Below are 14326 nucleotides of genomic sequence, written 5' to 3'. Positions count from 1 at the left end.
CTGACTGAGACTTAATACAATACCCATTATTGCCACGTTATTCATCGATGCTTAGTGCAAACTCTTTGTGAACTATGATCCCCAGCCAACCAGTGTCCTTCTGTCAGCACCCAGTTGACTACAACCGCTGAGTCAATGAAGCTACTACGAGGTAAATATATTACGAGGAAATCGAGAACCTCCCAGACCCCTGGTCGCTGTCTTTGATGACGAATATAAGAATATGTCTAACAATTCTCCCCCCTACCCGCCCAGTGCAATTTCACACAATATACAGTACACATATTATATGTAGACCAGACTATTGCTTTAACAACTGAGATTAAAAAATACGAAACGAAAAAAATCACATATTGTGGCTACGTGGCCGTACAGTTCTTCAGGACATTTAACATACTTCCATTTTGAGATGAAAATAAGATAAGAAACAAATTCACAGAAGCTTCAGGTGATATAGAGCAATGGGTCTCTGGCTATAACAAGACCTCGGTTGCCTGATTTCTGTACACAACATCTTTATATACATCATCATGATCCCATGTCAATCAGGTTGATATTCACCCTTTTTAAAACCATTTCAAGTCCCTTTTTCTTTTATGTTTATAACCATTTAAAAGTGTTAAAATTACTCAGTAGTCCAAGCTTCATCCTTTCATTGTCAATTGGCACACCACCTTTTATTTTTTATGGGCTGTCCCTCTCCTCCCATTGAGTGATGCAGCTGTCTGTCAAAGATCTGGCCCAGGTGTCAAGCCTTGGCCTCCAACATCTCGAGGAATAGTTTGTGCATGGGGACTTTGCCCTGCATTTTGATGCCGTAGAAGTGCTGGACGGCCTTGGTGGCGGTCTGACGGAGCAGAGGCAGCGTCATTAGCAACTTGCCTGCCCGCCGAGGGTCCTCTGGGTGCTGGGGACCCTCAAAGTCCTGCAGAGCCTCGTGGAGAGAATCTTGCAGCCTTTGAACGGCCTCGATGTTCTCTATATGCATGGAGTCTGGAGCAAGAAAGGTAGTGGGGAGGGATGGCAGGAAGAAAGAAGGACAAATATTTAGATTATCCTTAATTTAAAGCTTCATATTAAATGAATGAATGAAAGCAAACATGTTCTATTGATCTCCAGTATGACAAAAGATCTACAACAACAAGGTGGTGTTTTGCAGCAGCATCGGCTGCCTTTAAATTCAGTCTTCGCAAACATGCAATTTTGGAGAGAGGTTTTCTCTTGGTAGTAGTTAATGACGCTCCTTAAATAAATGCCTGTGCGTGGCCAGGGCTCTAGGGAGAGAAAGGGAGAGGTACTGTAGGTCTGTATAAATATACGGTGGGACAGGAAAAAGATTCATCTCTTCTGGTATCATGGACCACATACATCCCCCTGCTAATGAATTCAGATGGCTGCATTACTAGGATATCGTTCAGCTGAATGATGGCGGCAGATGGCCTTCATTTCCATAAGAAAGAGCAGTTGGCCCCCTTATGTATAGGCTCTAAAATAAAACCAGTTGAGACTTATTAAAAATTGCTCTCTATGTATAAGTCTACAAGTCAGGGGAAAAAAATCAGGCTTGTCCTCCAAAGGACAAGCTGACAGAGAGCGTTTTAATGGACAAGCAGTGGTTTGCTTTCAGCCAATTTCACTGCACAGACTTACAGTGCCGGGTCTAATCCGTCTGTGTATCATATCCACAATTCATTGATACAATTGTGCACAACACAATGTGAATTCAATTCAGTATTATAATTGAATCGAAACCATTCATCTTGTTATATATCTAACAGAATAAGAGCGACTCGTCTCATCCTGAACACAGTGTATTACTGACATTAAACCAAACGTGGCTGCTGATTAAAGTGTGCGAGTGAATTAGATCAGCTCCACTATGTGTCATGAAAGTTGTGGAGGGAAGTAAGACCGTGCATAAACATGTAAATGAGGCAGAAAAAAAGGAAAGTACAAGGCTAATTATGTTCCTAACTGACTGATTAAGTCTCTTTTACCAGTCGCCTTCTGTGTAAATTGCGTTTCTATCTTGGGAAATTAACTAGGCTATGTGGACCGCACATGTGTTCCAGCTCTCTTCGTTTGAAACCTTCATGTTAATACTGATCTGATCCTCGTTTGGCTGTGTGAACATATGTGTGTGAGTGTGAAGCAGAGAGAGGAGTGGGGGGGGACATGTTTTTTCAAATGTGTGTCAGTGTAAATGCACAGGGAGAGCGTTTTCATGTGTGTGTGTGTGTGTGTGTGTGTGTGTGTGTGTGTGTGTGTGTGTGTGTGTGTGTGTGTGTGTGTGTGTGTGTTGAAGGATGTTAGAGGCGGAATGCAAAACTAACTTTGAAGAAACAATTTCCATGTAATCCGTCAGCAGCCTGGCTTCAATCCCATCGATACTCCGCTAATTACAAAATCAATGGCCATGAATTTCCACAGCTGTCACACCCACAGGACCCCTGGAGCCGAAGCTCTCCGAGACTGTGTTCAAACGAGCCGAAGCTGCCCTTTCGCCCTCCCTGAGCCTCCCTCTCAACCCCTGCCTTCCTCTCTCACACTTCTCCCTTACCTTTACATCCCTGTCTTTCCATCAACCCCCCTCCCCCTTCCCTCCGGCTCTCCCCTTCCCATTTATCCTCCCCTCTCTCCACTCTCCCATGGAGAGTTTGTCATCAGAAGACTAAAGCTCAGGGCTCAGCATTTTTCATTTTTCAGTCAGGCAGGAGAAAAGACTCCTAACAGGCATTGATTAGTGGGGGACAGCCCGGCCTCATGAAAAGCAAACTGTCGATACGGGCGCAGCGTCTTCACATTGGAACAAACGAGGCCCGTCGCTCCCCAACGCTCATTCCACTCCACTTAACACATTTTATTGACAGCCTCTGTTTTCCTAATGAAATGCTAAATATATCTCCCTCGGCTGTGGCGCGCTGGCAGCCACTGTTATGGAGATGGAGAGAATGAGAGCGCAATGTGACAGTCTCTTCCACACACACACACACACACACACACACACACACACACACACGTATGTGCACAAAGTAAAAATATAGATGCACACACACTCTCACACACAGAGATTGTGTTGAATTAAACAACCATGCTCCTGACCTTTTTGTCCCCTCTTATCAGGAATCCTTCAGCGTGGAAGTGATCGGCTCGCCAGATATAGACAATCACTTGCCATTATTTCTTTTATTTTTTTGTTGGCTTTAATTGAATGCCAACTATCTAGATTTATTTAAGATTTGATATAGAGATATACCTTCCTGCCGAGCTCGTGACACCAAAATAAAGGATGTTAGCAACTGGCTGCAATTTCCAATAAAAATATATTGTTCTTGATGATACCTTTAACCTCATCATTTTAAAATGTGTTTGAATTAAATTGGTTAGAAAGAGTAAGCTCGAAAATATTTCTATTACATTTTTCTTTAATTTTCACGGGTTGAAATATTCCAGGTTTTCACTGACTCCATGTTTAAACTGAGTGTGATTCAATAAGATTCCACCAAATAACATTATTCTTGATGTCTTTCCCAGCAATTCCCCAAAATTCATCCTGAAATATTTGATATATTTGGAAACGTTGGTGTCTCCACTACGATGTAAAACAATGTTTGGCTGCAGTGCATGTGACCAACAGTGGGATTGAGGTGTTAACTGTACCTGAGTTGGCGAGGGCGATGGCTTTGAGCGTGACAAACTCCTCCTTCTCCATGCGCAGCTTCTTGTAGCGTCGGACCAGCGGCAGGATGGCGACGTGCAGGTCCAGCAGGCCCGAGATCCTCGCCTGCTCCTCGTCCACCACGTAGTCCTCCGCGTAGACGATCTCGTCCTCACATGGCAGCGAGCGGAACACGATGCTCAGCACCAGGATCTCCATCCAGGCGCTCTGCAGTAGACTCATCTGGTCGGCCAGCGAGAGAGTGGAAAAACCTGAAGGATCAATAAGAAAATGTGTTATATTTGGTAGATTTTCTTTCCAGGTATTTGCTGCACTCACACTGTATAAGCACATGGCGAATCACAAGACAAACCCATTAACCTCACTGCACTGACATCTCGGTCCTCAGGATGTTTTATGGGCTGTGTATACAACCGGGTATAATCCCCAGAGAAGTCCAACTTGAAACAGAGGCCGATGACTGTATGCGGTGGCTTAAGGGGAGAATATAAATCAGTCAAGTATGGAGGCCTTTGAAACATGAGCCAAGGGTGCTTCAACCATCAGCCGTCGACTGAGAGCTCTCTGCAAGCCACCACATAAGCACATGAGACACCGCGTAGTGAGGACAAATCCAGTCTTAAACCCAGCCATGTCTTATTCACGTCATGGTACTAAATTAATTATTCTTCAAAACAAAAAACATGAATTCTAGATATTAAAATGGACTAAAATGAATTGGCTGAAATAATAAGCGGCCTCTGTCACTTGATCATTATCTCTGGTTTATGTCACCATCTGTCATAGTATGAAGTTATCCATCAAATAAATTGTAAAACTCTTCTCTGATATCCTGGGATTCTTTTCTCAAACACCATTTGGCTGTAATGCCTTCATCAGGGTTGATTCTTTATATGAAGTTAATCAAATAGTCGTGTACATTTTCAAGAACGAGGCAAATAAAGGCAATCTGGATTCATAATAAGGCACTTTAAGGCAATAAGGATTAAACAAGGAGTTTAGGGGATTACGTTTGTTCTCAAAAAACAAGAAATCTTAAGAAAACAAACTCAGTTAAAGCACGACTGAAGATTTAACTTGTATTTATAAATTGCAGCGTTAACAGAATAGTGTATTTTGCAAAAATTATTAAAATTAGCCTTTTTATGCTTCCCCACTGCATCTTACAGTGCAGAGTTTGCTCAGTTGCCTTGAAGGATGTATTGGTTGTAACGTTACCTATAACTCTATTTATGATCATTTCTATTTGTCTGTAAAGCCACATGACTAATTGATGAACTTCATAGAAAGTAACCTCAAATAGCACCCTGATGAAGGAAAGATTTCGAAAAATGTTTGGGGAACAAAGCACAGTGTATTTAAGAAGAGTTGTGTTTGGTTTTAGGTCCACATTGATCTGCATCTTATGTTTGCGTTTTATAACATGAGGTAATGTCCGTCATAGACACTGAATTGCAGGACTTCTCTTTAAATGGACTGCGTTATTATTATTACAGAGTGGCATAACAGTATTGTGTTGTGAAAGATTTTCAATCCAGCACTGGTGAGACAAAACAGAAAGATATTCCACCTGGTAGGCACCTTGTTGATGCTTTTGTCTCTTGTGCTCAATCTTATGCACTTAAGGTAAAAAATCCATCCAGGATCTCGAGGTCGACCCATCAAGTCTCTTCTCCAACATTCACACTGGTCGCATCAAACAGACAGATATCTGAAAGGACCTCAAGCGCCACAATACCTTTCACTCCTCTATAGTTAATAGGAAGGTGATTGGGGGTATTGACCCAGGGGCTTGAACCCACCCCGCTGCTTACTTAAGTCTGAGGTTGTATGGAGGGGAAAGGGGCAGGTTGACTTAAAAGAGGTCCTCCCGATGGTTCTTATCAAGCAAATAGAGAAGCGATGGGGAGAGAGAGGGACAGAGAGAGAAAAGAGTGCTGGGGGTGTCATTGATTAGTAGATTGTAATCAGTCCACCAAATGCGAAAGGATCGATCCAAGCCTCAGATCTGACAAACAGACAGTTGATGGAGGACATCCGGTACACGTTTAGCGGGGGGGATGGAGGGAGTACGGGATCACGGAATGCAGATACTGTACACTGCATCATAGATTCATTCATTTACTCTCCATCCCCAAAAGACAAGAACATTAATGGCTTTAATCCCATCAGGTGTAGAATAATGAGGGAGGACCAATGACTAAAACACATTACATGTGTAAGTAAGAAAAATGATTCAGACAAAAAGTAATGCTTACTATGAGTGTTTAACGAACAAACTTCCACTGAAAGAAAACACTCATGAGTCGTTTTTATACCATCTTTTGGGGCACCCTCTATTTAACTCAGTTGTTTTTTTCCATATGGCTCATTTCCACATTTTGTGAAATGAGCATCACCCTCCTAAGCCGTCTCCTCCTTTTCTTTATCATTCCTTTCTCTTCAACAACCAGTGTGTGTTTTTTTTCTTTTCACTCAATTTACTGAAGCGATGGAGTGGCTTCCTGGCTCCCTGGGGGTTGCCCCGGAGCTTCAGGTGTGTCGCCCGGAGGTGGCTGAGTCAAGTGTCGCTGTGGAGGGTGATTCCCCCTGATGAAATATCAATATTTCACCCTACTGATTTGCTGCCGTTTGACCAAACATGACACAATATTGAGCAAACTAGGGAATGTCTATGTCTCCATCTCTGAAGTCTTTTCCCCTTGTGATGACAAAAACACAGACAAAGATACCACAGGCTTTCCACTGCACATGTGAACTTGATGTATTATCTACTATGCTGCCCTACCAAACGCAAAAGAGCAGTAAAAGAGAAATTAAGGAACTGTTTAAAGTTTACAGGCTGGCAGGCAAACTAGACTACACACAGGACACCTACAAATGCAGATACTACACTCTGCCTTTGGATGAAATCCAAATAAAAAGCAATCTACAGTTTAATACATTTAATTATGTGATTTAAAGGCAACGTAAACAAATTGTATGAATTCACTAGAGAAATGCACTGAGATGGCAGATACTGACACTCTGCTGAGTTCGGCTAGTTACCTCAAACTAGCTTGAGCTGTAGTGATAGATAGTGATGATTGTTATTGTATTATTTAAATTATTATTATTACCATTATGTTTAGGCACACTCTTGGTTGAAAAGTGAAAATGTCTAAATTATATTTGAGAATGAGCCCCGTTGTGTAAACATTTGACCTTAACCTGTTGTTGTTGCCTAAACCTACAAGAGGGACTTGTGATGCACCGGTCTCCAGTTTCAAGCCATTTTGTCTTGGTAACCCTGAATGAAATTAGTGATGGTGAACCAAGTCTCCTGACGAGGGACTGCACATCAGCATGTAAAGCCCTGAAATGTTACATGGCGTACTGAACCACTGTATCATATGATTTAAAAGAATACCATGTGCCTATTTCTATAAAGGCATCACTCATATATATACATATATATATATATATACATATATATATATATATATATATATATATATATATATATATATATATATATATACAAACCATGGGATGTTAGTGATTGTTTGCAGAAAGGAAGAGTGCTCTCCTCTGCAACAGTACAGTAGCGATACAGATCAGATAAGTAATTGAATCCCTATTCAGTGCAATGAAGAGACTGAGTGGTTGGCAGTGAAGCTTGAAGCTGTCATTGAGAGCTAGGTCTAAAACAGACAGCAGTTCACTCTCTATTCATTTAGTATCATTACAGGCCTCCTAAGAGCCCTAATGGGCCTAATAAAAAGACAGAGGTAATAATGAGACGAGAGGGCCCTATGTGAGCCGCAGGAGTAGGAGGGGGAGAGTCAGGGGAACCAGAGAACAAGGAAGCCAGAGAGTGCGTGTGAAAGATATGATAGTAGTAAGAGTCTGTATGTGTGTGAGTGGCAGAGAGAAAGAGAGTAAAGAAGAAGAAAGCGACGTGGAACTGACTGAACATTAAATACCAGAGGGCGCTGAATGCAGTTGCCTGGAATATAAATCTACACATGTTGTGTGCACTTAAATGTCTGAGATGGTGTGTGTGTGGGTATGTGTCTGTTAACAGCTGCACAAATGAGCGGCCACCCCTGACCTCCTGACAACCGTGCTGCGATTCTGCTTCCATTTGTGTAACATCCAGTCACTGGCAGCCTGGTGATGAGTTACAGCCTTCCTCTCAAAACATGTTTAACTTGGGCTTCTGCTTCAAAACCACATCTCCCAAGAGTTTTGTTTATGAAAGCCAAATTGTTTATTTTTCTGAAGCTTCTGATTTATATTTGGTGTCAATTTGGTGTCAATATTTTGCTGAGCTGCCGTGAGCCCAACAAATAATTGAAGTCTTCAAAATGACAACATGCAACGCTGAGTATGTTTTCTGTTACATGTTTCCTGCCGGGTCTCCACATCTGGATGTTGAAGGACTTTTACATTAATGGAGCGATTTGCAGTAATGACTCTTATTACCTCATCGTTAAGGCCATTTGCGCAGTGGGTTATGAGTGTAATGGTGGGAGTGGACTGTTAAACTGTAGGGACCCCTTTTGTCTTAATCGTTACTTGGTGACACTCTGACCCGGTGGCCCCGGGTAAAATGTCCCCAGAGTGTCGCATACCCCTTTAATAACTCTGTCAGGTCTGGATTTAGATCTACATAGCATACGAGATCAATAGTTATTCACAGAAAATGTAACTGAAAAATATGACGGTTGAATTCATTTCTGCAGTTCTGCCGCTACTGTATGATTAAAAAGAAGAATTTGATTGTGGATCACGTTCTGAAAAAAAAACCTGAATTTGTTTTTAAAAAACGGTAATAAATAAATGTGTGTTCTCAAGATGTTTGATGAAAAAGAGGTCAGGGAGATCTTCTCAGCGGAGAGACAGCACCCTGGCTTCCCCCAGCGTCCCTCCAAAGCCAGATCTCAGACCACACAGCTCCCCTATGTCTTCGTAAGGTCAATCCTTTCACCCAGAGCCCACCTTAGAGCCCTCCACACTGCATTCATTCAACGTAAATCTGATGCCGAATCAGTGATTAGGGCTAACCGTGGACATAACAGAGAGCTAAGGAAATGATTAGTGTCATGCCAGCTGGGAAATGAGTGATAAATCGAGGTCAAAAAACAAATCTTAAGTTGCTATATGTAGTGGTCTGGTTTTTAAGAATATATTCATTATAAACGTGACGTGAGTATATATTATTTTGATGAGTGAATAATCGTTTCAGCTCTTTGGTTCCAGATTATTGTAATGTAAGAATCTTCAGTATAAATTGAATATACCTTGGTGCGATAAAACAAGCGTAGGAAGACGTTATCTTGCGCTCTGGGAAATTCTAATGGGCATTTAAATGATTAATTGAGAAAACTATTTGTAGTTAATTGATAATGAAACGTGCTTGCTGCAGCGCTACATTGCATTAAACATTTTTTTTAATTGGCAACATGTGCAATTTTGTACATACTATAGTTGATTGGATCTAATTTGAGTGCAACCTGCGCTCCCTTTAAACAATCTGGAGCCCAAAGTGTCTGTTTCAACCAAGAGAGATAAAAAGAAAAGAAGATCTAAGAACATTTAGCATAAAAAAAGTCTTATTTAAGTATTTGTCAACAAGGACTGGGGAAATCCATCAGTATTTCCCTAAATAAATCAATTTTACTGTGTAGTCTCCTTAAGTAAGTAAGAGGATTGCCTTCTTTAAGTCTGGGATTGAAATGGAATACATTGACACAGGGGCGGATCCCCCCAGATCTCCCACCCTACCCAGTCAAATCACAGGTTTCAGCTGCTCTTTATTGATTAGATTTTAGAATATGGGACTAGCTTCTCCCTTAGGTGCAGATGAGTAGCAGATGTTAATTATCATGTGTGTTCCTGTGTGTGTGCGTGTATGTGTGTGTGGGGGGGATGTTTATGTGTGTGAAACAGTTGGTGAACTACTTCAGTAATCTCATACTGTATCGTTCCAGCACATTAAAGTACAAATGAGGTCTCACTTACTTACTTTACCAACAGCATATCATATATGAATCCCCGTTTCATCAATAAAATCTCACTAATTACCACATTTTTTGGGGGGGATTTAAAAAATAAATAAAACAACTGGTCAGATAATCCTGGTTCTATTTAACTAATCCTTGTTCTATTTCGTCATACATGTATTTGTATATCAATTGGAAATACAAGAAGAAGATTTCTTTATTTTTTTATCATCGCTAGATTTTTGTCGTAACACTTGAAATCTTATAAGCGCTTGAAATGATTAAATCAAGAAATAAATATGATCTGAAAACAATATCCCAGATGACACAGTCATTCATTAGCAAGCATGTCTCTCTACCTGGGATATGTTTGGCCCAGCCGATGATGACCACCAGTTCGCGGTCGGCCAAGTCGCACAGCGTGGTCAGGGCCTTGATGTCTCCGTCGGGCATAGTGGGGTCAGGCATGGCATAGATCTTCTCCGGCTCCACCACCAACAGATGGGAAACGATCTTCGTCACTGAAAGAGGGATGCAGAAATGGAGAGAGAGAGAGAGAGAGAGAAAGAGAGAGAGAGAGAGAGAGAGAGAGAGAGAGAGAGAGAGAGAGAGAGAGAGAGAGAGAGAGAGAGAGAGAAAGAGACGTGTTGTGAGACAATTTTAGGCCACAGCATATACAGAAAAGAAAAGAAAATACAATTATGTTAGCTGGATTATACTGGGGAAGAGAAATTACAATAAATAAATAATACATCTGCATAGTGTTTGTCTTGCATGTCATAATAAACGGTGCTCAGTCATAAAAGTAGCAGGTTGGCTGATAATAGTATATTTTTTTATATTTTTTTCCCCCATGACGTTGAAAATCCATCTACAAAAAAAATGCCACTGCACATTGTAAGATGAATACATTTCTAATTGCAGCCCTCCGAGTCCCAACATTTCTATAATTGCCCAAAGTTGGTGAATTGCTTTGATATAAAAGGAAAAGCCCAAATCTGCAACAATCAGCTGTGTGAGAGAGACAAAAAGAACAAACAGTGCTCACTTGGCTTTTTGGCTGGAGGCGGGATGCCGAGGCCGAGGTAGGCGCTGTTCTCTGCGTCCAGCCTCCGCTTGTACTTCTGTCTCCCTCCTCTCACCCTGTCCAGACGCACACCTGCAAAACAAAACAACACATACATGTATAAATGGCGGCAAAACCAAAGAAATGTTAAAGCTGATCTTTTTTAGAGCAGTTACATCATTTACTTTAGCTCCAACTACTTTCATTGATAAAAGACTGTTTGCATATATTTTGCGGAGTCATACATCTGAGTCACTGCTCCTAAATGCTGAGAATGCAAGGATCAGATTTCATGTGTTTATCTGTATGTATGTGAAATAAGGATTTGTGTTTTTTATATATCTACATTCAATATGAAACTGAGGACTACTTCTGAAGTATCATATACATCTGTGCCCAGAAATGTTTTTCTAGTTGTAGTATATATCGCTGACTGGAATACCAAGCATGTTGAGGAGGCCTTTCAAATAATGTACTAATCTACTCTATAATTAATTATACATGCATACATTGTAATACAATGTAATGCATACAGTTTTTCTTTTATTTTTAAGTGAAATAGTTCAATACCTCCTTGCTGCCGATGGAAGAGTGTAAGTACCTAGTTAGTATACACACGGACATATCAGGGATTATCTTGGAAGCCACCTCAGAGGACACATCAGATGCACCTTATGTGCTGGATTTACACCCTTGTATTAAAAGTTGTTTGTGCATTGAGGGGAGAGCAAACACATCTTACATGGTCAAGCGGAATTGAGTCGTGTGAGATTTCCCTGTGACTCGTATAAATTCCTTTGATTCCCCTGGAAACGAAAGAATCCGATTAGGATGGTCTTTCAATTTCCTGACACCGACTATCCACTAACCTAATTACCCACCGTGCCCAGAGGGAGCTCATTCTTCCCAGCAAACACAGTGAGATCATTTTATGCCTGGCAGATTGAAGCTAAATCGAGAGCCCCTCTCCTAACACAGCTTTCCATTTGTACGCCTTAAAGTAATCAATAAGGCTTGCAAATAGACTTCTTGTTCTTTGAACACATGTGGATGTGGTTTTAATTAGTCGGTTAGGCAGCAAGGAACGGGGTTTGCGAGCTTTAGTAGTTGTTTCCACCATTACTCTTGGTTAAGGTAAATTTAAAATGATACATTGTGCTTCAGGAAACAGTGCGCATGTACTCCAGATATTAAATCAATTCGATAGCTTTTCTCTATCTAATGACACAGATAGGCCTAATAAAGGGATACGCAGTGAGTAGAGGCTTTCACAACAATACGCTCGCGTGATGCAGAAACTTATTAAGCAGGTGTACTCCTTAAATTCATGAGCTATAGACTTGTCAGACTCAGTGACAGCATATTGTTGCTGCTTTTGTCATTTTTATCTACTTCAATCACACACACACACACACACACACACACACACACACACACACACACACACACACACACACACACACGCACACACACGCACACATACACACACACACACACACACACACACACACACACACACACACACTCACACACACAGAGAGAGTTTTCCCCGCTGCAGGCCGCAGGGTCATGTGGCTGCGACAAGCGACAAGTGACCAAACAGCCGGAGTTAGAATTCCAAAATCTGCGGGGGCTGTTTGAACTGGAACATCCAACTGGCCCATAATTAATAGACGCTGACAAGAATTAAGAGCTCAGCGCTAACCAGTTTCAGTTTACAGCTTAGCGGCGCTGCAAACGGCAGAGACCCAAGGCAGGAGGGCAGAGAGAATGACAGAAAGGGAGAAAAAAAAGAAGAGGGTGAGATAATGTTGAAGAACAGGAGAGTCGGGGAGTAAGACAGAACAATCTGCTGTTTTTGGAACGTATCAGTTTTCTGCAAGATCTCTGTTTTTCTTTCTCTCACTTTCCCTTCCGTCTGTCTCTTTTTCCTCCGCCGTTCAGCATCGGGTGTACATCTCCCTCCCTGACAGCTATGCCTGGCCCAGCCAGCGCCTGATCCAACCACGGCGGGATTATCTCCTCCCCATGTGATACGGCACAGTACTGAGAATCTGACCACAACAAGACAGCTGGATGAGGCCCCTTGCAGAGGGGCTGGGGAGGAGGGTGGTTGTGTCATCGTCAGTGCCACATTCCACACCTCAGGCCCAAAACCACAGCAGCCTTCATGCTCCAAGACAATCAGGAAAGGTTCTGTCTCTGTCGTGTGAGACATGGGGGCAACAGATCATCTTGAAAGCATCTATATATATATATATTTTTTTTTTTCTTTCTTCTTTCTGTTGCTGGCTTTTTAAAAAGTGTGGCAGCCAAAATATGAATGCAAGGGTGAGGCTACAGGGAGGTGGTAGAAGTGTTGTGTGCTGAATGTTATGAGCTCGGTAAGATCATACAGTACAGTATAGTGTGCTCATAACATAAGAGACGACCTGAGAGACAAAGATACTGGTTGACATTCCATCCTTGCTCAACGTGTTTGTGTGTGTGTGTGTGTGTGTGTATACATTTGTGTGGAGAGACGATGAGGCATGTTTGCATAGGAACAATCTTTACGGCCACCTGACCCCGGATTCCCTTTCACATTCAATATCTTTATTGACTTGTGCAACCTTAAAGCACATTCCCGATTGAAGTGGCCGTGTTTTCCTTTATGTGGCGGCCGCTGTGTGTGTATATGTCATGTGGATTTATTTCATTCTTTTAATGTGTTTATCATTTATTATTTATTTGGATCCCTGTTCTTTCCAACAATGTAGTCACCAATCCTCCTTTTGTATCCAAAAAAAACCAAAATAATAATTGAAAAGCATACAGCCAGGTTTGTAGCCAGGAGTTTAGGTCTAATTAATTTCCTTACAAACAACACAAATAAAGTCACTAAAGTGTTGGAACTGCTTGCACGTGACACATTTATTTATTCAGTTAACTGTAATTACACGTCCTGTAAATCTCATTAAAGTGCATCTTCTCCATGCTGCCAGAAATACAATTCTTGTGGGGAAATAATGAATAATTTAAATATTTATTTTTGTTGTTATATCGAGATTAAAAATACTTGAATTACACTACGAAATACACACAACGTGTTATATAGCATGTAACTCTCCACTGTTGTTAAAACCCTTACATTTCCATTGTGACCTCAATGGCTACGGGCCTCCACACTATGATGATTAATAACTAATGCATCAAATAATGACAAATTAATAATACAAAAGTATCACAAAGTATACCAATTCTACTCAGAAGACGCGAACAGATTTCATCACACAACGATGTGAGCCTGTGTACTATACGCTACTTTATGAACATGTGCTTGCGCGTGTGTGTGTGTATCTCACGCAACTATTTTCAGCCGCTCACCTGTCAGAGGCGCTTCTTTCTAGAGAATGTGTCAGAATTGGCTGGCTGGCTAACGCTGCCAAAGGGAGATTAGGAGGTCCCTATTTTAGCTGGGAAAAATCAGAGGGCTGCAGCGTGCCCCCCTCCTACACAGTCGCTCACCCTGTAAAAGGCGCAGGGACCTTGCCCTTCCAGCGCTACTTCTGAGGACCGCGCCTGCGAGCCTGCAAAGAGCTAAAGACATCGGAC

General features: G+C 41.6%; 1 protein-coding gene across 1 annotated transcript in view; it reads right to left on the bottom strand.

The window, feature by feature from the left end:
• Positions 1-748: 748 nt before the first annotated feature.
• Positions 749-14326, bottom strand: part of LOC306733985 (steroid hormone receptor ERR2-like) — a gene marked incomplete at both ends in the record, with an annotated part of 33925 nt that continues 20347 nt past the window's right edge. Inside the window, 4 exons of the mRNA XM_079215303.1 lie at positions 749-993; positions 3661-3930; positions 10026-10187; positions 10715-10825. Of these exons, the coding sequence (XP_079071429.1) occupies positions 749-993; positions 3661-3930; positions 10026-10187; positions 10715-10825 (788 nt within the window). The remainder of the gene's footprint in view (positions 994-3660; positions 3931-10025; positions 10188-10714; positions 10826-14326) is intronic.

This window comes from Taurulus bubalis (assembly GCF_910589615.1).
Source record: "Taurulus bubalis genome assembly, chromosome: 3".
NCBI classification, from domain to species: Eukaryota; Metazoa; Chordata; class Actinopteri; order Perciformes; family Cottidae; genus Taurulus; species Taurulus bubalis.
Note: the sequence above shows the minus strand (reverse complement) of the source record. Positions and strands in the feature narration are given on the sequence as shown.